General features: G+C 42.0%; 1 protein-coding gene across 6 annotated transcripts in view; it reads left to right on the top strand.

The window, feature by feature from the left end:
- Positions 1 to 25,064, top strand: part of LOC145241341 (uncharacterized) — a 56,772-nt gene that overhangs the window by 14,542 nt on the left and 17,166 nt on the right. For 2 of the 6 annotated variants that reach the window (XM_080104191.1, XM_080104188.1), the window contains exon 2: positions 4,569 to 4,817. The exons of 2 other annotated variants lie outside the window; for them this stretch is intronic. In XM_080104191.1, the coding sequence (XP_079960317.1) occupies positions 4,764 to 4,817 (54 nt within the window). In that variant the 5' untranslated portion in view covers positions 4,569 to 4,763. Of the gene's footprint in view, positions 1 to 1,720; positions 2,793 to 4,568; positions 4,818 to 25,064 lie in introns of those variants that run through there. 2 more of the 6 variants (XM_080104192.1, XM_080104194.1) reach the window with 2 other exon arrangements.

Raw genomic sequence — 25,064 nt, 5'->3', positions numbered from 1 at the left:
GAGCAACACCAAGGGCGAGCGAGCTGGCGTCCACCCAAACCATAAACTCGCTCCCGTCGATGCACCATTTCCCTCGCACCGGATCGTCCTCAGAGACTCTGGCCAAAGTCTCCTCTAGCATTTTCCACAGGGCGGGGTCGCGCAGCTCATCGTCCCACCCGGTTGACATGGAAGTCGCTCATCGCTTTATGGCCGCCACCGCCACCCGGAGCCACCCACACACGGGGAAGTAGCCCATGAGTTTCCCACAGATGGAGAAGACGCACCAATGCGTGACGCTAGTTGGGACTTCCGGGATGTCACCACCTCTTCCCCAGTGGAGTCCGTCTGTGCTACCGCTCACGCGCAGGCCAAGCACCTTCATCCCATCTTGTAGTCGCTCCGGCTCCTTGCACGTTAGCCCGAAGCTTTCAAAGTGTTCTTTAACCTTCTGTGCAGACATGAGGCTCTCGTTCACGTAGATGTCATCGATATATGACGATGTCGCATGTTGCACGGCTTCGTCCTGACGGCGGATCGCCTGCATGATTGCCGTCATGATGTTTGGGGCCACGTTCAGGCCGAACCCTAGCCTCGTCAAGCAATAACGTGTCCCTTTAATCTCGACCGTCTGGTACGGCCACAGCGATTTTTCGACGCATATCTGCAAGTACGCTCTTCGCAAATCCAATATTGCTGCGCCCGCCCCTTGTTGCCGCCACTCTCTCAGTTTGTGTGCACAAACGTCTGCACCCGCCGTGTGCAGGTCAACGTGCTCGTTGAGTTCCTGGTAGTCCATGACGGGTCGGACTTTTTGTTTGTTCACTTGCCTGATAGCCATCAGGGGAATCAACCCCTTTGGGGGCTCAAGTTCGTCTTCCGGGTACGGGACCAGCCAGCCATTGTCCTTCCAAACCTAGAGCTCTGCCTCGTACTGCCCCCTAAGATGTGCGGCAGGAGGATACTCCGCCAGCCGATTCCGCAGGGACACTGGTGGCTGGTCACCCGACCACTTCCAGGACACGGTCCAGGCATTCGTGTCCCTGTCGTATTTTGCGTGGAAGTCAGGTTCATCAAGATTGATGGCTGCGCAGACCGGTTTCTCAAGTTTGGAGAACCTTACATGACCGGCACTGTTTATGGTGATTCCGCCCAGCCGTGTAATGGAATCTATTCCAAGAAGGTCGTACCCCAGTAGTTCCCCGTCGACCACCAACGCCTTCACAGCCACCGGGGGGCCACTGCCGCTTCCGTGCTCTATAATCCGGGGCGCGCTTCGCGTCACTCCTACAATCCCTGGCGAAGTGGTTGGGGCCGCCACATTTATAGCATCGTCGGCCCTCTACAGGCGATTCCAATGCCTCAACTGTCGCCGAGACTGGCTTCTTCAGGTTGGCCAGATAGACATCCACCGTCTCCCCTGGCCCAAGCCGTCGTCCAGAAAATTGCCGCCAGGCAACAAAAGGGCCCGCTCCAAATGCTCCGTACAACACCTCTTTAATTTGTTCCATAGTCGCGTCATCCCTGAGCTGCTGATGCACGGCATAGGCCCCTTTGGTGAGCCTAAGCGGGATGACTATAGCTGGGTCCTTTATCTTGCACAACCGGCAAACGCGTTCAACTTTCTCTAGCCATTCGACCACCGAAGGTCCGTCCGAGGAGCCGTCAAATTCTGGGATCAATTTCAGGTCGAACTTGTCCATACGGGAGATATTTGCCGAAATAGCTTGAAGTTTAAGTCCAATGTAAACCAATTCAAAGTCCAAAGTGCAAGTCCAATGTAAACCAATTCAAATCCAATGTGCAAGGGACAGGAAAGTGGTTCGATCAGTACACACACAGACGCGGTGACACACCACCAACACGAACCAGTGTACACAATTACCAACCGGCCGTTCTTTCCTCACTCCTTGCCTTCCAAAACGACCTGAATTTATAGTTGTCGAAGACCAACTGATTTGCATATATGCATGAGAGTTAGTGAGAGTTTTCGAGATCATACAATTACAAAACACCGTCGGCGCCATCTTGGAATTCTTTTCTTATCCTAGCTTCGCAGCAATGACAAAGCACACACGCACACCTAGGTCGTTTGAACGGTAAGCCCTCATTTTCACAGTTTTTGCCACAGTATGGATGCTCGAATAAAATCAATTGCGATGTTCTGATTGGATAATAAATTTATGAATGCTTTTGCACTTAATCGAGCGACGTTGCTGATTGGTTGAAATTAAAAAAGAAAAGAAACTTTGATATTGTTTTTTTTTTCTTTTTTCTTTTATCTTTTAGACTTGATTAACTTTTTCTTTCCCATTTATTCAATATTTTTTATGATGATTTTGTTTTGTTTGAACATAGATTAAAATTAAGACAAGGTAATTCGTTTCGCTGATGAAAGGAGAACATGATGATTTTGGTTTATTTGATGATTTTAAAAACATGAATTATCAGGAACGGCAATTCAAATCGAATGAACCGACTATGAACATCATGGCCTAGCGACGACTATAATCGTGGCTACCGTAATATGATGGCCTAGCGACAGCTATAATTTAGTCTGGTGACGTCATGAACATCGGTCTGTTGAAATTTGGTCATGTGTCTCATGACTAAACCGGAAGTTGGTTAAAAGTTTTGGAAGGTTAAATAAATTTAAACATGCCGTCGAGATGTATAGTTCCAAAATGCCGAGGTAACTACAAAAATGGACTAAAAGTTACTGTGTTTTCATTTCCCAAAAAAAAAAGGAAATAGTTTACCAGTGGATTAATGCAATAAAAAGAAAGGATTTTACTCCATCTAAATATAGCAGAGTAAGTGTTAAAATGTTTGAGATATTTAAAAAAAACAAAAAAAAACAAAAAAAATGCGCCTTTTTTATTTAGTTTTTTAGAACGTATTTTAAAATAAAAATGAAAGTATGTATATAAAAAATGAATTTTACATGTAATTTAAATTATGTGCTGAAATAATAAATTATTATTTAGAAACTTGTTTAAAATAGGGAGTATGGTGAAAATATTATTTACCTTCACCTAACAATTTAATAAAAGCGATATCGTAAAAACGGAATTCCTTGTTTAAATAAGAAAAATCCTTTATCTTTTTAGTTCTTTCTTTTTTTTTACTGTGCAATATTTATATCTGCGTGAAATAAGTTAAACTTTTTTTTTTTAAGTTTATGACCGTTTTTATTATTCCAAAAGCTTATTAAGTCTTATTTGTGGTAAATGTCGTGGCCCCTGTAGGTGTGAGAATTTTTGGAAATAAAACTGTTTAAAAAAAATAATAGAAATATTATTTTTTATTTTAAAAAAAGTGTTTACAAAATGCCGACAATAAAAAAAATATTCATATTATTTTTTAAACAATTTTAATTTTATTTTGGAAGTATATTCCATAAAGAAAATAAACAACCCACTTTAAATGGAGAAATTACGAGTTTTGTATATGTTATTTGCAGTTTTGTGTTAGGGTTGTCAAAAATTCCCCCAAAATTCTGATACTGCTAGTGGCGCTGTAAATGAATATAACGTTTAAAATTACGGCAAACGAATAGTTTTCAAGATATGAAGAAATAGTAATTGTCTGTATTTTTGAGATGAGGTGTTTTCATTGATTGAGATTGTCAGACTGACTTCCTCATTTTGGTTGTTATAGACACAACGTTTCGGCCGTTTTGCCCTCCGGCCTTCATCAGGTGTTTTGTATCAAACTGAGGAACCGTTTGTGTTAGGAGTCTCGAACCTAACCCTTTATACAAACGGTTCCCCAGTTTGATACAAAACACCTGATGAAGGCCGCCCAGTTTGATACAAAACACCTGATGAAGGCCGGAGGGCAAAACGGCCGAAACGTTGTGTCTATAACAAACAAGATGAGGAAGTCAGTCCGACAATCTTAATTATATGAAGAAATGTTAGTTTAAAAAAATAGGAGATCACTTTTCTATAAAAATTTAACGTAAACTGAGCACCCACTTTATGGTTATCATTTTTTTTTTTTTTTTTTTTTTTTGGGGCGCTTTCTTTTTAACAAATAAACGCGAAGAAAAATGAATATGGCCACCTTTATGTTGGGGGTTGGGAGTCAACGTACAATGAACACAGTTTAACGTAAAATGAGCACCCTCTTTCAAAAAGTGTAAACAGAATTTTTGTCGGGGAGAGGTGGTCAACTGTAGATGCTCATTTTATGTTTAGTTGTGTTCAATCCTACATTAAAGAGGCACTTCGCCTTGTTTGAGGCGAAAATGTAATTTTTAAAAAAATTGCTCGTTGCCCATGAAAAAAAAAAAAAATTGGCTATAAAGTGGGTGGTCGTTTTAGGTTAAATTATCCCCCCCATTTTTTTTAAACCAACATCTCTTTATATCTTGAAAAGTACAAGTTTGCCGTAATTTTAAATGTTATTTTCATTTTCAGCATCCCCGAAAACCTATAAAAGTGGTAATTTAAAAGGATTTTTCGAGGGTGGACTAATTCTGCACATTTACCTTATTCTTTATTTTATCGTTTTTTGTCATGTAATTTTTTTTTTTTTGTACTAAGTCAAATATGGTACGATTTTCTTTTAAATTATTTCTTTAGGTATGTGAACTTCATTTTCGACCTGAAGACATACAGCGAGAGGCATCAGCATTTGATGAAAGGACTGGAAAGACAGTTAGTGTTAAATTAAAAAATCCCTATCTTAAGGATGATGCTATTCCTCGAATATTACCAAACTGTCCCTCCTATTTATCGTCATCAACCACTTTTAGAAAGTCTCCTAACGCAAAGAAAATGTGTTTAGAAAATTCTGCCATGACCACCGTCTACGGCAGCCACGTTATGAAGGTATTTAATTTATGTTTATTTTATAACTTACAATATTTAAATTCTTCTTTTTCTTTTTTGGACACATTTTATTTTCGAATTTAAAAAGAAAACACTATTTTTAATTTTCTGGTGGAAAAAAAATTGTAGCAATAGCCTAGATGATTATTCAGACTACTAGCATGGTTTCATTTACGCCGTTTCGGATGATTTAATCTTCGCATGGTCCAAATTATCTAATCATCCTAAACAAAATAGTGCTTGTTAAGATAGTCGACAGATCGATTTTTTTTGTATATGTTGTTTTGAGCAAACACAACAGTATTTAATTGTCATGCTGAAAATAAGGTGCTTATGCACTTATTGAACCACGCTATCTTCAAAATAGTATTTTCAAGTTAAATTAAAGTTTTAGGAGATATATATTGGTCAATGTGTACTGGTTGTCTAACCTCCAAAGGATGTTTATTCTGAAAACCGTTCTTAACATGGGGAGTTTGCGGATGTTTATTCAGAAAAGCATTTTCTTATATTCAATCTACTGTAATCAACAAAGGTAAATCTTCGGGTGGTCCCCCTGTGCACGTTCACCTTTTTTTTTATAATTAAATTGTTAGTTGAAAGTACAGAATAGTTACAAAACACCCTCCTCTCCCAATAATGACGTTACTATTTTGTTACATGATAAGGGCTGCCCCCTTTTCATGTAAGTATAAAAATAGAGAGATTTAGTTAAAATGAAATAGAATAGACGAAATTCGAACCTCGTAAATTAGGTTTAGAAATAGATTACGATAGAGAATTAGAAAATGGAATGTAAAACAAACCATTGTTTAGCTTAGAGATAAAATAGTTTCAAGAAAAGAATGTGCGTTGACAATTCTGTTATGAAAAATTCAATTGAAAGAATGCAACAACAAAGATAATTTAATAAACATGTTTTTAACATATTGGAAATATAGGTTACTGAGAATATAGGTTAAAATTCCTTTTGTAAATAAAGGAAAAAGTTTTGGACACGCATTTCGAGAACACGTGAAAGAAGACACATGTTTTAACATGTGTATGACGTCATGGAAAATGGGAAGTTCTCGATATAGTTAGAAGACTTTAGAGTTAAGCAAGAGGAGAAACTGGGGAGAGTCAGAGAGTCTGAGGACGACAGACGACAGTCCAGACATGGACATTCGAACGTCTAGAAGCGAGACGGTCACTTTTGAAACTAGAATGTGAAGCTTTGAATTCTTGACTCAGAAAACCACGACCGATCGTGAGAAGAAATAAACCCATCATGTGTTTTTATAAACGTCGTCTTTGTGTTGTAATTCTACCAAAAAGGTAAAGTGAAAGTTGTTATTATATGTCTATATATCTGTGTTATAAAATGTCTTACATACACATCTTACATACACAATATGAACACTAAGACTGTCTGAACACTATCTCCTCACTCAAAGAGCTTCCATTACACTTCTAAGTAATGAACATTTTAATATATATGAATATGATCATTACACGAAAATCTCTTAGAGCATCTCTCTCTAAAACTCTCTCTTTTAATAAGACTCCTATATAACAAACACGATTTGGTGCCCGTTGATCAGTTTGCATCAACGATGCAATACCGAACCTGGGGTATATACAATAAATACAATTTGGAGCCGTAGCGACCAGACCACCCAGCAAGGGTGAGTTTAAAAAAAAAAAAAAAAAAAAAAACCTTCGGTTACCACGGAAAAAAAAAGAAAGAAAAAGAAACACAACATTTTAAAAGGGTCCAGAATAATTAAAAAATAAATAATACCACGGAAAAAAAAAAAATAAATTACACGATGACAGAAATGCGAACAAAAAGAAAAAAAAAAGAAATTTGAACACACACAGAAAACTAAAGTTTACAAGAAAATATTAAAAAAGAAAAAAAAGGCCGATATGCCGTAATGAGTGATAAAAGATACGGTCAGTTCAAAAAACAACCCACGAATATTTCATTCATAAATAAAATAATAAAAAAAAAAGAGAAAAGTTGTTGTATTCGGAATATGTTTTGAATACGCTAGATAAGTACAATTTACTTTTTAGAGTGTCGCAATGACCAAGGGTTTATTGGATATCTGAAGGAAATACAAAAGAGTGTTATTTACATGGCACAGACGTGCATATCAAGCAAAATGAATAGTAGTCCTCTACGCCCCCCAAGTCTTTGGTACTGTAAGTGGCGAAGACTGAGTGGAGATAAAATGCACTTAAATGTGCCTAAAAAGTAACTGAGGTTATAGTCTTTGGAAAACTAATCGCTTTTCAATATGGGAGCATGGTGTAACAGACACTTTGCTTCGAAAAGTCACATGGTCGGGTCGCGTCGTTGACGACGCAGAGGTTGAAGTTCATGGGGACCAGCCTTGTTATGGGGGAGCAACCTGGCCAAGGACCGAGGGAGTTTCTTGGGGGTTTCCTTCGATGGTGTAGTACCCTGTTCTGTGGGGATATCCGGTGATGTCGCTGGAGAGCCCGGGGGTAGATGACCCTCATTATGTGGCTGAGTGGGTCCAGGAGTTGTCGCCTGCTGTGGAGATGAGCCAGCTGAAATTGGCTTGCCTTGCGGGGCTAGCGTAGGTTTATGTTGGGAATCAGGACCAGCTGGGTTCGGGTAGTGCAATAAGAGGGGGCCAGGAGACAAGGTGATTGGGCCCCTCTCCGCTACCGGTGTGTATCGACGGAGGAACTGCCTGTTTCTGAGTGTGACACGTCCGGAACCATCAACTCGTACCACGTATTGATGGAACTGACGAACTTCTATCACAATCCCAGTCTTATCCCATTTGTTTGGGTAGGGCCTGACTTGGTTCTGGATTCGGACAGTGTCCCCAACCTTGAGGGGGGGTAAGTTGACTGTGTGTTCTGACAGCCTTTCAGCAGCATGCATGTGTCTGTTGTGCAGGGCCTCTTCTCTGCTTTGTAGGGTCTCCTGCCACGTGGGATGGGGTCTGTATTTTCCCGGGTGTATCGGGATGAAGTCTCTGATAGGGCGTCCAAAGAGGCACATAGCAGGGGAGAAGGCAGTGTCACGATCTGGTGTATTGCGATATTGGAGCATGGCCCTTTGGAAGGAGTCAGTGTTTAATGATCCAGATGCACTTGTGTTGTTGACTAACAGTCGTTTTACAGTTTTTACACCGATCTCAGCTCTGGAATTACTGTGAGGGAATGCTACTGATGAGTGTCTGTGACTCACTCTCCAAGCATTTAGGAAGCGCTCAGTTTTGGAGGCGGTGAATTCAGGGCTATTGTCAGAAGAAAGTTCCTCTGCTATCCCATAGGTGACAAATGTTCTGCGCAATGCCCTAATGAGTCCTTCTGCCCCATTAGATGTTTCCTCCACGATTGGCCACAATGACGAGGTAGTGATGACCGCGGAATGTGAAGTAGTCAGCAACTATGGCTTGGAAGGGGTAGACTGGCTGTATTGGTGGAGTCGGTGGCATGCATGGTTGGGAAGGGGCCATACGATTGCATTCAGAGCACATCTCTCGCATGTTGCAAATGGCAGGGTTCATGCCTGGCCAGAAGAAGGATGACTCGGCCCTGGAACACATTTGCGTAACACCTTGGTGGGCCGAATGGAGAGACTCTAACACTCTGTGCTGCAGGGGTTTGAGGATGACTATGCGGTCGTGGTATAGTATCACACCGTCGAAGCTGCTCAAATGATCGCGGTACTGGTAGAATGGTCGGATGTCAGATGGAAGTTCTTGTTTAGCTGGGAAGCCATTATCCACCATGTCTAGAAGCAGGACCATGGATGGGTCACTGGCGGTGGCAGTGCGGATGTCATCCCACGATATTGATTCGAGGATGGTACCATCGTTGATGTCCTGGGAGCAGACCTCATGGGTTGGTGGTTGCTCTGCATGGCGAATGTATTCAAGGATAGACACAGGTAACTGAGTGGTGTACAGAGCTGATGCTGAGTCATCAGGTAGTGGCAAGTGTTGAGCCATGCTGACTGGGTGGCGTGACAGAGCATCGCTGGCAGAATGTTGGGCGCATGGGATGTGAGTGACCCGGAAGCGATACCGCAGGGTTTTTTCCTTCAAGTTGTGAAGACGTGGGTTGGGTATGTTATCCAGGTGCCTGTCACCAAAGGAGCAGTGGTTTGTGCTTTACCGCTATAATGAGATCTGGGCACCCGATAATAAAATGTCTAGCTTTGTCCAAAGCCTCTACTACTGCCAAAGCCTCCCCTTCGATGGGGGCGTAACGGGACTCTGCTGATGATGTGAACCTGCTTCCTACCAGGGCGATCTTCCATCCGTTTTTGCAGCAGAAGGGTTTGTGAGGTGCTGGGCAGAGACAGTGTTTTTGGAATAGCCAGAATCCTATGCCGTCTTTGCTCCAATCGGTTGCTAGACAAGTTGGCCTGCGTTTGTCAAAGATCTCCACACCATGTTTGATCTCGTGGATAATCCGTCTTTTTGCTTCTTCAAAGGTGTGTTGCATTTTGTCAGTCCAGTCAAATTTGACACTGAGTTTCAGGAAGTCTCTGAATGCTTTCATTTTCTCTGTCGCCGCAAATGCATACGAGACTTGGTTCACAAGTCCAAAGAAGCTGCGTATATCCGTGATATTTCTGGGAGTGGGAAATTTTTTTATTGCTTCCACGAAGGATTCACATGGCCCCACAGTTGTTTCCCTGATTTGAAAACTGGCGAACTCAGTTTCTTACTTGGCAAATCTAAATTTGTCAGGATTGCCTGTGATGCCATTGTGACCGCATAGATCCAGCCACTTAACTGCTTGGAAGAAGCTTCTCTCAATTCCATTGTCACTCTGGTATGTTGAGGTCCACAAGAGGGTGTCGTCGATGATTTTCGCTTTGTTCGGAACATCCATAACTATCTCATCAAACCGTCGTGTGTAGGCATCGCCTGAAGCTACGTACCCTTGTGGGGTCACACAATATCTGTATCTACCCCATGGGGTGATGAATGTTGTATAGTGGCGATCCTCATTGTGAAGTGGAATGCTGTGGTAACCATTCCAAGCATCGAAAATGGTCTTCCGTGTGTGTGGAGGGATGGATCGGACTTGGTGGAATGGGGACTGGGTGTGATGCGTTTCTTGAGTGGCATACCGGTTGAGTGGTTGGAAGTCCACCGTACGTCGGGGTTTACCAGATTTTTTGGGGCAGACAACCATCCGATGACACCATGTGACTGGTGTACCAACAGGAACTGGCTCTATGACACCCAGTCGAACGTCTTGATCAAGGCTTGCTTTCACTCCCTCTTGCCAATGTATCGGCACAGGAATAGGGGTGTGGTAGGCAACTGGTTCTGCATTCGGGTCGATCATGAGTTGCATGGGTGGGCCTGACATCATGGGTAATGGTTGGTGCTGGCAGGTGTTGAATGTGCTGGAGGTGTAGTGATCCAGTAGCCAGTTTTCTATTTTCTCCCTATTCTCCTCTGTTGGTGGGTATGGGATTGTGGTCGTGGGAGGAGGGGGTGTCTCACGATCCGGACACTTACATGGTCTTTTGCTTCCTTCCGTGGGAGGATATGTGGCATCACAGGAAGAAAGTTGTGAGGCTGTACCAACAGATGGGAAGTTTGCAGGGATCATGCCGAGAGCCACACACGCATGCTTAGATAGGTAGAGGCGCTCTGTGGATGGTGTGAAATATATGAGCTGCCGTGTGCTGCAAACAGTTCCATTGTCAGATACGCCCGATATGTGCAGTGGAAGGGCGCCTGCGATTTCAATCGATTTGTCATTGGCAGCTGACATCTTCATTGTGCACGGAATGAGGTCACAGACTGTCAAGCCCATCTTATGTAATACTGTGATGCCACCTAGGCACGACTGGCATCCTGTATCTGCCATAGCTGTATGCGTCACAATGGCAGTGGGGCTGTGGAAGTGAGGGGGTATGCCAATGTCAGCAATGTCAGAAGGGATGACCTGTATATCAACCTTTATGAATGGTTGTGGATCGGACGCACGACGTTCCCACACTCTACACAGGTCATTGTATATATGGTGTTCAAGGACAAGAGTGTGTGTCTCAGAAATAGCTTCTGGATCTGCGTTGGAGGGAGGGGGTGTTTCGACGGAGCAAAGGGCATCAAATAGAACTGCAGGGTCGTCATCGAACACAGTGATGGCATTATTGCTTGCGGTGGGAGTGCGGCTCTGTTGATTGTGTCGGCAAACCTTTCCAAAGTGATGGGGTATGCCACAATGGGAGCATGTGTTATTATACGTCGGGCAAATTTTCATTCTGACTGCTCTTGATGTAGGTATCTCTCAATTCCATTGTCACTCTAGATGACCCTCATTACGTGGCTGAGTGGGTCCAGGAGTTGTCGCCTGCTGTGGAGATGAGCCAGCTGAAATTGGCTTGCCTTGCGGGGCTAGCGTAGGTTTATGTCTAGAAGCAGGACCATGGATGGGTCACTGGCGGTGGCAGTGCGGATGTCATCCCACGATATTGATTCGAGGATGGTACCATCGTTGATGTCCTGGGAGCAGACCTCATGGGTTGGTGGTTGCTCTGCATGGCGAATGTATTCAAGGATAGACACAGGTAACTGAGTGGTGTACAGAGCTGATGCTGAGTCATCAGGTAGTGGCAAGTGTTGAGCCATGCTGACTGGGTGGCGTGACAGAGCATCGCTGGCAGAATGTTGGGCGCATGGGATGTGAGTGACCCGGAAGCGATACCGCAGGGTTTTTTCCTTCAAGTTGCGAAGACGTGGGTTGGGTATGTTATCCAGGTGCCTGTCACCAAAGACTTTGAGCAGTGGTTTGTGGTCTACCGCTATAATGAGATCTGGGCACCCGATAATAAAATGTCTAGCTTTGTCCAAAGCCTCTACTACTGCCAAAGCCTCCCCTTCGATGGGGGCGTAGCGGGACTCTGCTGATGATGTGAACCTGCTTCCTACCAGGGCAATCTTCCATCCGTTTTTGCAGCAGAAGGGTTTGTGAGGTGCTGGGCAGAGACAGTGTTTTTAGAATAGCCAGAATCCTATGCAGTCTTTGCTCCAATCGGTTGCTAGACAAGTTGGCCTACGTTTGTCAAAGATCTCCACACCATGTTTGATCTCGTGGATAATCCGTGGATGGTCATAGATAAGTACAATTTACTTTTTAGAGTGTCGCAATGACCAAGGGTTTATTGGATATCTGAAGGAAATACAAAAGAGTGTTATTTACATGGCACAGACGTGCATATCAAGCAAAATGAATAGTAGTCCTCTATACGCATGCACACAAGTAGAAAATAGGATAGTTGTCATTCATAAAAATGTGTGTTAATGTCTGAATTGTTTAGAGAAACTGTCAATCATAATAAATAACAATTTAGTGTCAAAAGTCGAAAGTGCATTTAAAATTCTCGAGTATTAAAAGGAAGAATGAATAAATGAATAAAATAAAATACACTACAGCAAAAAAGAAGGATGTAGAAATGAAAATCAAATTGTGAATAATTTTTGGCTTTTTAGTGTGTTTTAATTGTTCTGGTCTTTGAAAAAGGGACAATTTTTTGTTTTGTGTTAATGGACTTTTGAAATGTATAATATAACGAATTTTTTTTTTTTTTTTTTTTTGCAAAATGTTTAAATGTAATAAGGTATTTTCTTTTGAAAATATGTTGATGTTGAACCATATTGTAATGTAAATGTTATTGTTTTCGCAGCAAGAATTCAAAGTTATCAGTAAACAGTCTAGGAGAAAATAAAACTAGTTAAGACGTATGGTTGGCTTACAGATTCAGTTAGAATTTTAGAAGGGGGACAAGAATTAAAATTACGTAAACGGGTATTTAGAGAGTTTTTAGATGTGATAAGCCGTAAGAAAGATGGTTTTTTTTTAGCATTGGGGTTTTTTTTTTTTTTTTTTTTTTTTTTTTTTTTTAGAGATCCTATAATTTTTTCCGAGAAAAGTGACTTGGTAGGGATTGATAAGCACAAAATGTGTCCCTATTCGAAAAATTTGGGAACCTGGTTAATTAAGTGCTTAAAATAAGCTGGTTGCACATAACGACTCCAAGCAAGTGGTAAGACTTGGCTTAATTAATAAACAGGCGTTAGAAAGAATACGAAAATTCTGAAGGGGACCAGTAAACCGATGATAGGTAGTCCCGAGGCAATCACATATAGCTTAATGAAGTAAGAGACAGGCAAAAATATGCCGTAGATTACGTAAGAAAGATATAACCATGTATTTTTTTTTTTTTTTTTAGAGACGCATGAATGGGGGATATATCTGCTGGATCTTGGAAGCTCTGGTGAGAGAAAAGAAAAATCACAAAAAAAAATCGGGCAATTAGATAGAATTTAGGTGCACTTAAGGTGTTGTGGCGCAAAAGGTGTTAGTTAGGGGTGATATTTCTAAATCCTCGTCGAAGTTTCAAGAATCCAAGCAAGGAAATCCGAGTGAATCCGTATGAGAGAAAAAAGGTATATCTTGATAGTTAAGGCCAACCAAGAAGATTGGTTATGAGCTTTGGTATGTCCCGTATAAGATAGTTATAGAATAAAAAAAAAAACAAAGCCATACTTGATAAGACTAACCATGCAGAAAGAGACGATCAGGACACTTTTGGGACGAAGGGAGTCGTCCATTTCGAGGGAGGTGGAAACCTCTAGTCTGCGGCATATGGGTGGCTGGAAAGTAGCTGATGTGAATCATAGGTAAAGACCCTACACCCAAAAAGTAAATGCACAGAAGATCAGAAAGGTTCTGATCTTATAAAATATAATATATATAAAATATAATAATTGTGAAGTCGGCCGAGTAGGGCTGACTGAAAGAGATTTTTATTTAGCCTGATCTTTCCTAGCCAGGTTGTTGTGTGAATGTAGAAAAAAAAAAAAAAATGTACTAAATTTAAAAATGCATACATTTTTTTTGTGAAATATGGAAGGGAGGGATGTTACATGATAAAGGCTGCCCCCTTTTCATGTAAGTATAAAAATAGAGAGATTTAGTTAAAATGAAAATGAAATAGAATAGATGAAATTCGAACCTCGTAAATTAGGTTTAGAAATAGATTACGAAAGAGAATTAGAAAATGGAATGTAAAACAAACCATTGTTTAGCTTAGAGATAAAATAGTTTCAAGAAAAGAATGTGCATTGACAATTCTGTTATGAAAAATTCAATTGAAAGAATGCAACAACAAAGATAATTTAATAAACATGTTTTTAACATATTGGAAATATAGGTTACTGAGAATATAGGTTAAAATTCCCTTTGTAAACAAAGGAAAAAGTTTGGGACATGCATTTCGAGAACACATGAAAGAAGACATATGTTTTAACATGTGTATGACGTCATGGAAAATGGGAAGTTCTCGATATAGTTAGAAGACTTTAGAGTTAAGCAAGAGGAGAAACTGGGGAGAGTCAGAGAGAGTCTGAAGACGACAGACGACAGTCCAGACATGGACATTCGAACGTCTAGAAGCGAGACGGTCACTTTTGAAACTAGAATGTGAAGCTTTGAATTCTTGACTCAGAAAACCACGACCGATCGTGAGAAGAAATAAACCCATCATGTGTTTTTATAAACGTCGTCTTTGTGTTGTAATTCTACCAAAAAGGTAAAGTGAAAGTTATTATATGTCTATATATGTGTTATAAAATATCTTACATACACAATATGAACACTAAGACTGTCTGAACACTATCTCCTCACTCAAAGAGCTTCCATTACACTTCTAAGTAATGAACATTTTATAAATATGAATCTCTTCATAACAACGAACAACATCTCTCTCTAAGACTCTAAGCATCACTTTTAATAAGACTTAACAACAAACAATAACAATAATAATAACAAACAACAACAATAATAATAATGAACTATAATTATATAACAATTTCAGCACGGTTCAATAAGTGCATAAGTACTGAAAATAGTAATATATCCAGAAATTCATCGAGTAGAAAGTTATTTATAGTTAAAAGTAATTTTTAAGGAAAATTGGGTAAAATTGCATTTTCCCTAGATGTAAACACTTTGAGGATTGCGAATACAGGGACATGCTTATCTCCCTTTTCACCACTTTAATGGCTAATGTACTGTTTTAGACAATATCGATAGATTTTTCTTTTTTTACAGTCACTACATATCAAGGCCCAGAGGCCACTCGGGGATAAGGGTTAAAGAGTGTACAGTAGTCAATGGGCAATAGCATAGTAATCGTTAGTAGTGTAAATTTGCTAAATTGGATTACTTGCGAGAAATTTTCCACGTACAACCGCCATATTGTTTTTGGCCGCCTACATGCTTTGTAAGCCGGTCTGTCATTGGTTTAATTTGAATCCGCCAAATCTTGTCTTGGCAGCAATTTGTATCCATGTATTATTTTTTCAGTCTGAAAATGAACAAGGGAAACAGCAGACTAACAACAGCGGCGCTCTGTTTAGAGTGCCAGGATTTTACCTTCTTGGACACCAAACAGTGGGTGAACGAAGGACATTTCTCTAAATACAGAGACAACATAATTGCTGAACTTATTCTCTGTGTTCGGCATGATATATTTGATTATAGGAATTTATTCCTATTTCTTCTAGAGACCACGACGTCCCAAAATATTGGGCGCCAACATTCACACGGTGTTCACCATGTACAACATGGATTCTTCTAAAAGGAAACCCGAACTAACATTCCCACAGAGGAATCAAACTAAAGGCTCCATGCATATGGATAGCAAATTCAGTCACTGTTTTTGCAAAGGACTTACTGTGACCAAAGATCTTTCATTTCTGATACATTGTGAATAAAATTTGAGTTTTAAATGCATGGCTTTGTTTGTGGAATTTCATTTGCTATCTGCAGGGAGGAAATTAGGCATATGGGAAAGAAATTTCTTACATACTTAAGGGGAACGGCTCCTCAAGAACTTGTTTATGTTGGACTTGAAGATGACCATATTATAGTCAGCTGGAAAGCAGGCAAACTGAAGAGAGTTCCACAGGTGTGCACTTCTAAGAAAAAAAGCTTTGTTCATGGAATCTACGTTTAGGTTTAGGCACAGATAAAGAGTTGGAAATTATTGATAGTGTTTTCAGCTAGACAAGTGTTTCTTGTGAATCTTTGGCGAGGGAGGACCATAGATTGGAGCTCAGACAAGCTTACAACGTCTCTTCTGTTAGAAAGAGGTTGCAGGGAATAGAAAAGGCTATCCTCTACTAGGTTACGAATTCTATTTTGAACTCTGTCAAGACAGGATAAGGTCTTTCTAGCAGCTCCTGCCCAAATATGGCAAAAATACTCCATCCTTGGGCATACCTGGCTCTTATATAGGTAGAGAACTGCATCAGCAGGTAGATATCTACTGGAGCAGTAGAATGATCCCACCATTTTTCCAGCAACCTTGACAATGGATTTGATGTATGTGTTCCATTTTAGATCAGGAGTAAAGGTCAAGCCCAAAAGCTTGTCAAAACATGGAGCCTCCCCAAGACGAAAGCCATTCATTTCAATTGATGCCAGATAGGGATCAGAACGTTGATGTAAAGATAGAAGCTTGGTCTTAGATACATTAAAATTAACCAGCCATGTCTTTCCTGATCGTACCACATGCTCAAGATCAGAGGAAAGAGCATCAGAGAGAACTTGATCATTTACAGCTTTTGATGTGCTGCCATAGATATTAGTGTCGTCAACATAAATGTCTGCACATGATCTAAGGATGTGATTTGGAAGATCATTGATGTAGATCAGGAAGAGAGTTGGACCTAGGATGAGGAGTTCCAGCATTAATACTATAAGCTTCTGATTTCTGCCCATCAATTACTATTCTTATGAACCTATCAGAGAGAAATGATTTAAAACTTGAGAAGACATTTCCAGCTATACCATAACTAGAGATCTTGTGAAGTAGACCTTTATGCCATAGCCTATCAAAAGCCTTAGATATGTCTAGAGCAATTGTCCTAGAAAGGAAGCCTCTGTTGAGAGATTAGCTAATCATGAGATATAACCATAAGAACATCTGCTGTAGATCTAGCAAAACGGAAACTCCATTGTATGTCACAAAGAAGGTTATTTTTACTGAGGTGGTTGACTACTTCTCTATTTAACACGGATTCCAGTAACTTATGATGCACAGGAGACTTTTTCATCTGAGACAACTTATGATGCACAGGAGACATTTTTCATTAAATACAAAGACATACTGATGAGAATTTCCAGGGTGTTGGAAAGCAATTCTCCTTAAGACAACGCTTAAACAGCTTTGTAAGTATGAGAACTAGTTTTGGTTGAAGCTTTTTCAGCACTATAATTGGAATGCCGTCAGGGCCAGTTGCTTTACTGGAATCAAGGATTTTGATTAGCTTAGCAACATCACACACAGATGTTTGTATGTCACATAGCATGTTTTCTGATACAGGAGGAAATAGGGGTTGGCGGCCTTGGTCGCATAGGGTAGAATTAGCTGCAAAGTTCTTGGCAAAGAGTTAGGCTTTGCCTGATGCTGAAGAGATTACCTCAGGTTGAGTACCTGCTGGTGATTTGGTATGGATTTTCTCCTAGATGGGCCCACAAAGTTTCAATGAGGATTGGAAGGGGGGTAGCACCTATCACTGTAATCCCTTTTTTCTCAAACCAACCTATTGAAATTTTTGATGTATGGCATATGAGGCATTGTCTTGTTAAAAGATTACATCACTTGGAATTTTATTGTTAAATATTTTCGTCAAAGAGATTTGTTATTTTATTGTTAAATATTTTAGTCAAAGAGTTTTGTTATTTTATTGTTAAATATTTTAGTCAAAGAGATTTGTTATTTTATTAAATATTTTAGTCAAAGAGATTTGTTATTTTATTGTTAAATATTTTAGTCAAAGAGATTTGTTATTTTATTGTTAAATATTTTAGTCAAAGAGATTTATTTTATTGTTAAATATTTTAGTCAAAGAGTTTTGTTATTTTATTGTTAAATATTTTAGTCAAAGAGGTTTGGTAAATCTGGTCCAGCATGTTAGTATAAGTTGTAGAGTTCATTCTGCCATCACATGTGTACAACAGTCCAGTGCCTGAAGAAGCCATGCACTCCGAAACATTATGTTTCCTCCTCTAAATTTGACAGTTGGAACCGCACAATCAGAATGAAATGCCTCTTCTTCCCTACGGCGAACATAAACTGTTCCAGGGGTGCCAAAATTCTGATGAAAAAAATGAGAATTTGCTACAATTTTTGAATAGATGTTATGGATGTGTATTCACATAAAAGTTTCAATTGTTTCTTTCTCTCTATCTATCTATCTATCTATCTATCTATCTATCTATCTATATATATATATATATAAACTAATGATTTTCTACTTAATATTTCGTCTGTATTTATCATATAACGTTTCACTTGTTCTCTCACACATAGGAGATAGGTTGTTGCTTTGTACCCCTAATAAAATAATTAGTAGTTTTTGAACATGGAGCACGGAATGAACAAGAAACCTCTTTTAGAAACAAACAAAACAAAAAACAAAAACAGAAGCATTTATTTAAGCATCAGAAAGTGGGACAGTGTTTTAGTTGAAGAAAGAAGGAATAAAAACTGCTTTGGCTATGTTTGTTATATATATATATAAATAATATTTCATGTATTCATATAAAATGTTATAAAGATATATTTTATGTATTGATTTTCAGTATTTACTTCAACAGTACGTGAGTAGAGATACATAGTAAGTATAAGGCAGTTAAACTACAAAGAATCTTCCATATTTCATCCCTGTAGGGAATCATTAGTCTGAAATTTCCTACAGGGATGAAGCATGGAAGATTCTTTGTGTCATATACTTTCATAATTTGCTATTTACTATATATATATATATATATATATATATATATATATATATATATATATAGTGTATATTTAGGCAGCATTTTCTCATTTAAACAAATATTATTGGATAGCACAGAATTATTCTGTTTTACAATTTTCCTTTTTATCTTCTCCAATCTCCGAATAGTCCTTTCTGTGTTCTTCTCGAAATTGTATATGTTGGATCCATAATCGCGAGCGCTTTCGACAGAAGTACTTCTATCATCCTCAGGCATATTATAGAAATAAATGTAGAAATTGTTTTTTAATTTACTTATATATACATTTTTCGTAGTCACCTGGTAGCTTGTTACAAGTTAGGTGGGAAGACTTTGTTTTTTGTTTTTTTTACATATATTAAACACATTTATATATACAAACACACATATACATTTTCAAAAATTTATCCCAAACATTTCGAAACGTTCCGGCTGCACTCATAATTAATATTATTTATTTGAGGCTTCTTTGTTTTAATGCACAATGTTTCGAGTATTCTTAGCCTATTTACATTTCTCTCAGTCTGCAATACTCTTTCTTTTCTTTTTTTTTTGTTTACAATATGGTCACCGCTTATCAAGGCCCGGAAGCCACTCAGGGATAAGGGTTATTGTATGTACAGTATGTTAGTGTGGAGATTTAATAAAGTGTCTACTTAAGGGGGCGGTTCATCAGGAATTTGTTTACGTTGGACTGAAGACATCCAGGTTGTAGTCAGGTGGGAAGCAGGCAGATGGAACAGAGTTCCACAGGCGTGCAGTTCTAAGAAAGAAGCTTTGTTCATGGAATCTACGTTTTGATTTAGGCATAGATAAAGAGTGGGGAATGTTTTTGACAGTGGATTCAGCTAGATGGGTGTTTTTTATAAAAGATTGGCGAGGGAGGACCAGAAATTGGAGTTCAGATGAACACCTGCCATGGAAACAACGATAAAACAAAGATAGGCTTGCAACGTCTCTTCTGTGGGAGAGAGGTTGCAGGGAAGAGAAAAGGGCATCCCCCACTAAGCCACAAAGTCTATTTTGTACTCTGTCAAGGCAGGATAGGCTGTTTTTAGCAGCTCCGGCCCAAATATGGCAGCAGTATTCCATCCTTGGATGTACTTGGCTTTTATATAGATAGAGAATTGCATCAGTAGTGAGATATCTTCTGGAGCGGTAGAAGAATCCCACCATATTTCCAGCGACCTTGGCAACAGACTTGATGTACGTGTTCCATTTTAGATCAGGAGTTAAGGTCAAGCCCAGAAGCTTGTCAAAACATAGGGCTTCTCCTAGACGAGAGCCATCTATTTCAATTGATGCCAGATGGGGATCAGAGCGTTGATGATGTAAAGATAGGAGTTTAGTTTTAGATGCATTAAAGGTAACCAGCCACGTCTTCCCCAACTGAACCACACGCTCAAGATCAGAGGAGAGAGAATCAGAGAGAGCTTTGTCATTTATAGCCTTTGATGTGTTGCCGTAGATGGTCGTGTCATCAGCATAGATGTGAACGAATGATTTAAGTATGTGTTTTGGGAGATCATTGATGTAGATCAGGAAGAGAGTTGGGCCCAGGATGGACCCTTGAGGGACTCCAGCATTAATACTGCAGGCCTCTGATTTTTGTCCATCGACCACTACTCTTATGAGCCTATCAGAGAGAAATGATTTAATGATTGAGAGAACATTTCCGTTATACCGAGCTGGAAATCTTGTGAAGTAGGCCCTTATGCCATACCTTGTCGAAGGCCTTTGATATGTCAAGAGCAATTGCCCTAGAAAGGAAACCTTTGTCAAGAGATTCACTAATCCTATGAGATATAACCGTTAGCACATCTGCGGTAGATCTTGTGGAACGGAAACCATATTGTGTGTGCCTAAGAAGGTTATTTCTGCTGAGGTGGTTTACTATTTCTCTATTTAATATGGATTCCAGCAACTTGCTCATGACACATCTTGTATTTTCTACCATAATTCTTCGAAATTCTGAATGGTGGCAGCCATGTCCCTTCAAATGTTGTGATATGGAGCTAGAGTCAGAGAGATGATGAGTCAATCTTCGCGACAATGTGTTAGTTGTTTAGCCAATGTAGCTACTAATATTGGAGATACACTCTCCTATTGGGCAGCTAAATTTGTAAACTACATTGGTCCTTTCCAACAGGTCATTTGTTTGTGAAATGTTGTTTTTCATTACAAGGCTTGTTGTCTGTATTTTTTTATAATATATAATACATTTTATTTTTTTATTATTATTGGGAGTCACGTATCTACGGATTATATTTTTAAGAATACTCTCATCGATTTTTGAGTTCTTGTGTAACTGGTTACGATAATATATATTAACAGGTTGATAATTTTCTTGAATATTACTAATTTGATTCATGAATAAAAGATTTAATATCTCAAAGTGTAGTATCTGTTCTCAGAAACTACACCAAGACTGACAACGTTCTATACGCAGCCCACTTGGCCAAATTTTGGCCACTTAAGGGTTTTATTTGTCCAGCCTAAAAGGACCGACCCCTTCTTTGGGTGTGTGGTCCTTGTGGCTAACTAACTGCCTTTGCTTTTCTTTCTTTTTTGCAGGTCCGTCCAGTGTCTGGATCCGACTTAAGCAGCCGGCAGGACTAGAGGTAACCGACGTGCCATTAGGCGAAGGCCCTCTAGCTCCGAATCGGCGGGTCGGTGAAGGGCACTGGGCCAACAAAAAAAGAGGCAGGCCTCTGCCTCTAACACCATGGGGGACGCCCCTGGTGTAGTGACGAGGAGGGGGAGTGCCACATCCGGTGGCACTCCAGTGACGAGAAGGGGGGGTGTCACATCCGGTGACACCCCAGTGCCGAGAAGGGGGGGTGTCACACCCGGTGACACCCCAGTGCCGAGAAGGGGGGGTGTCACACCCGGTGACACCCCAGTGCCGAGAAGGGGGGGTGTCACACCCGGTGACACCCCAGTGCCGAAACGCGGGGATATCACCTTCGGGGATATCCTCGTACCGTTAATGAGGGGGAATGCCACGCCCACTGACTCTCCGGTGTCGGTTTCGGGGGTCGCTACCCCCAGTTCCAGCATGGAGAGTTCGATGGAGAACCTAGACTCCTGGAAAAATGTTGTCCAGGGCCCACCTGGCGGAAGGCTTGCCTACAAGGCTAGGAAGCCTGTTAAAAAATGGTGGGTCCCGGACGAACCCAGAGAAACGCAATCAGAAGCATGTAGCCCCCAGAAAGCTGACACCGGGGAGTTAAGGAAAACAAAATCCCTCGAGGTCATCGTGATAGATGGGTGCTCCTCGTCCAAGACTACACCAAAGACACCAGCCAGCACGGCGGAGTGGCCAGCCCTCACAAGCGACGACTCCCCGATAACGCCAGCCCAAAGACCAAAGGACCAGACAGCCGGGACCAGCACGCCAGGGGAACCCCAGACGTCGGGAGCCTGGGCCGAAAAGGACAGCGGCAAAACAAAAACTCCGGATTTTTACAAGGACCTCTTGGAGACCAAGTACCGGGAACTCATCGAGGGAAATACCATCAAGACCCTGCCCGGTACTTGGGACGACATAAAAGAAAGAACGCTGTCCTTTATAACTTTTGACGCAGGAGGAAAGGGACTCACCGGGGTTTCCCTGGAGAAAATGCTAGAAACAATAAGCCAGCTAAAAATTCCGGCCCAGTATTTGGTAAAGAGACTCCGTTCCACGTGGGATGTCCTTTTGCCATCAAAGGAGGTGGCGATAAGTTGGGCAAAAGGAGACCTCACGTGGAAAGACATACGCCTCAGGCCGGAATACTTGTCAAGGAGGCAGGTAACTGTCACAGTGCTGGGAGTCCCGTGTTTTATCGGGGAGGATCTGCTAGGCGCAACATTCTCACAGTTTGGGCAGGTCGAAGGTGTACATCCTGTCAAGGGTCCCCGGAACATCATCACGGGGACCTACAAGATCTACATAAGGATAGACCGAAAGAATTTCCACCAGATCCCTGCCCAGCTGACATGTGAGGGCTGGAACATGGCAGTAATAGTAGAGGGGAGAAGACCGCTGTGCTGGCTTTGCCTGAAGCCCGGACACATGGCCCGCTTCTGTCCTACAAGAAAGGACGCTCCGAAAACAAAGGAAGCCACTACGAGTCCACAAACAGAACAACCCAAGGAAGGACAGAAGCCGGCAAAGACAAAGGGGGAGAACGAATGGAGCAAAGTCGCCGCAAAAGGCAAGAAGACGGAGGTGGCCCCCACAACACCGAGGGCAGTTGCGGCGACTACTAAGAGGAAGCTCCCGGTAAGCTCCTCAGAGTCGGAGGAAGAAGAACGTGCCCCAAAACTCAAGAACAAGGAGAAGCGAGAGAGGAAGGAGCTGCCGAAAGACACAGAACAGGAGCTTCCTCTAGAAGAAAACACCAATGAGACTCCCCCTGAGTCTATGGAAGACGTAACAGCTGAGCCTCCAGCATCTCTCACCAAAGAAGCTCAGCCTACCCCTCCCCTATTCAACACTCCGGAGCCGGAAAGAACAGCTCCGGAAGACCAGCAAGCGGCGTCGGCGCAGAAAGCAGTGGAAGAAAAGGCGCCCTCCAGGACGGAAAAAACAAGAAAATATCCTTTTTGGCCTGGGGAGCGCCTTTGCGACGCAGAACTAGCTGTCGGGGACCTAAACGGTACGCAGAAAAAGAATCTCCGGCAGCTAGAAAAGTTAACAACTGTAGACTGCAAGAACATCACGGACCCACGAAATTTCGCCGACGCCCCGAATCTCATCACCTTCGTGCGGCCAAATAGGGGAGGAAGATCAAAGGCACTATGGAGGATGCTGGAGGCAGGAAAAACAACTTTCCCGGGCTTCAGGCTCATGGACGAGGAGCACCCATCTCTGACAAAAATTGCTAAGCAATGTGAAGGTCGGGTCCCTATTTACGTTCACCCCTCCTTCTATAGGGCAATTAAATTGACGTTCCCCTTGGACGTGGGGGGTCTGGCCAGGAACGGGCGGCTTACGCCCGACCTGCTCAAGGGCAGTCTGGGCCAGACCTTCGACGTCCTCTCTCCCGAGGACTTTAGACCCCTAGTAGAGGAATACTACTAGGTAGTGGAAACATGGAAACGAGCCTAAATTTAGCTAGTTTAAATGCGAGGGGCATGAGATCCCGAAGCAAGGCTGTTCGCGTGCTGAGGGATCTCGTGGCCCTTGAGGTAGATGTAGCCACCTTGCAAGAGACCCACTTTGTTGGGGCCGGGGACTGCGATGTGCTGGTGAACGATTTTGATGTTTACTCAGCATATGGCAGTCTCTATAGCCGGGGGGTCTCTGTACTAGTGAGTCGCACTCTGTCTGCGACGGTTACACTTGTCCACGCGGACGCTCATGGGAGGTTGGTCGTGGTCGATGTTGCCGTTAAAAGCGGCGCGTTTCGGATCGTGGCAGTTTATGCGCCTAACATCCCCAGCGAGAGGGTTTCCTTTTTTCGGCGGGTGGAGGTGTTTCTCTCTTCGGGTCCGGAGCGGGTAGTTTTAATGGGGGACTGGAATGCCATCCTGGACCCCAGCATAGATAAGGTCGGGGGGGTTAGAGGGTCGGGAGGGTGTGAAAGCAGCCTGTCTGACCTGATGGCCTCGTGCGATCTGGTCGATAGGTTCCGTCTGGATCACCCCGGGAGGGAGATGTGGACGTGGCAATCTAGCTCGGCCGCCTTTACAAGTTCATACTTGGACAGGATGTTAATTAGAAGGGGCGACACAGATTTCCTATCTTGTCCCACGTTCCACTGGTTAGGTCATTCGGACCACAAACTTGTTTTGGCCCGTTTGAAATTAGGTAATAGGCCTAGGTTGGCAGGCTACTGGAAGATGAACGCCTCCTTATTGGAGTCGGTCGACTTCCGGGAGCAGCTGACATTACTAATTCAGAGGGAGTTAGTGGGGGCGGTTACCGGGAGTAGATGGTGGGTTAACCTTAAGGCTACCATTAGGCGCTTTTGTGTCCAATACAGCCAACGCCTCGCGTTAACTAGGGCTCGGACCAAAAGGCACTTAGAGGATAGATTGACCCGGGCGGTTGCAGGGGGGGATTCCCTAGAACTAGCTCTAGTTAAGGGGGACCTCAATCGCTTGGCTAGCGAGCGATATGAAGGTCAGTTAATTAGGGCTAGGTTAGAAAGAGTTTCCAACGAAGCCGTGAACGTTGACGCTGTTGAGCGTAAGGCTGCCCTAAGACGTGGCTCGGACGGGTACATTCGGGAGGTGAATAACCTGGGAGGGCGTCCTCTCGTGTCGACACGGGAGATCTGCAATGGGTTTCGGCAACATTTGGAGGAGCGCTTCACCAAACTACCCAGACTCCGCGGCCAGGAGTTTGGCAGCTATTTAGCTGGCTCGCCCCGCCTTACTGCGGCCCGAGCGGCTAGCTGTGAGGGGATGGTTACGGAGCGTGAGGTCATT

This window comes from Euprymna scolopes, chromosome 20 (assembly GCF_053919585.1).
Source record: "Euprymna scolopes isolate OS-2025 chromosome 20, ASM5391958v1, whole genome shotgun sequence".
Classification (NCBI taxonomy): domain Eukaryota; kingdom Metazoa; phylum Mollusca; class Cephalopoda; order Sepiida; family Sepiolidae; genus Euprymna; species Euprymna scolopes.
This window is presented reverse-complemented; position numbering and strand designations above follow the sequence as displayed.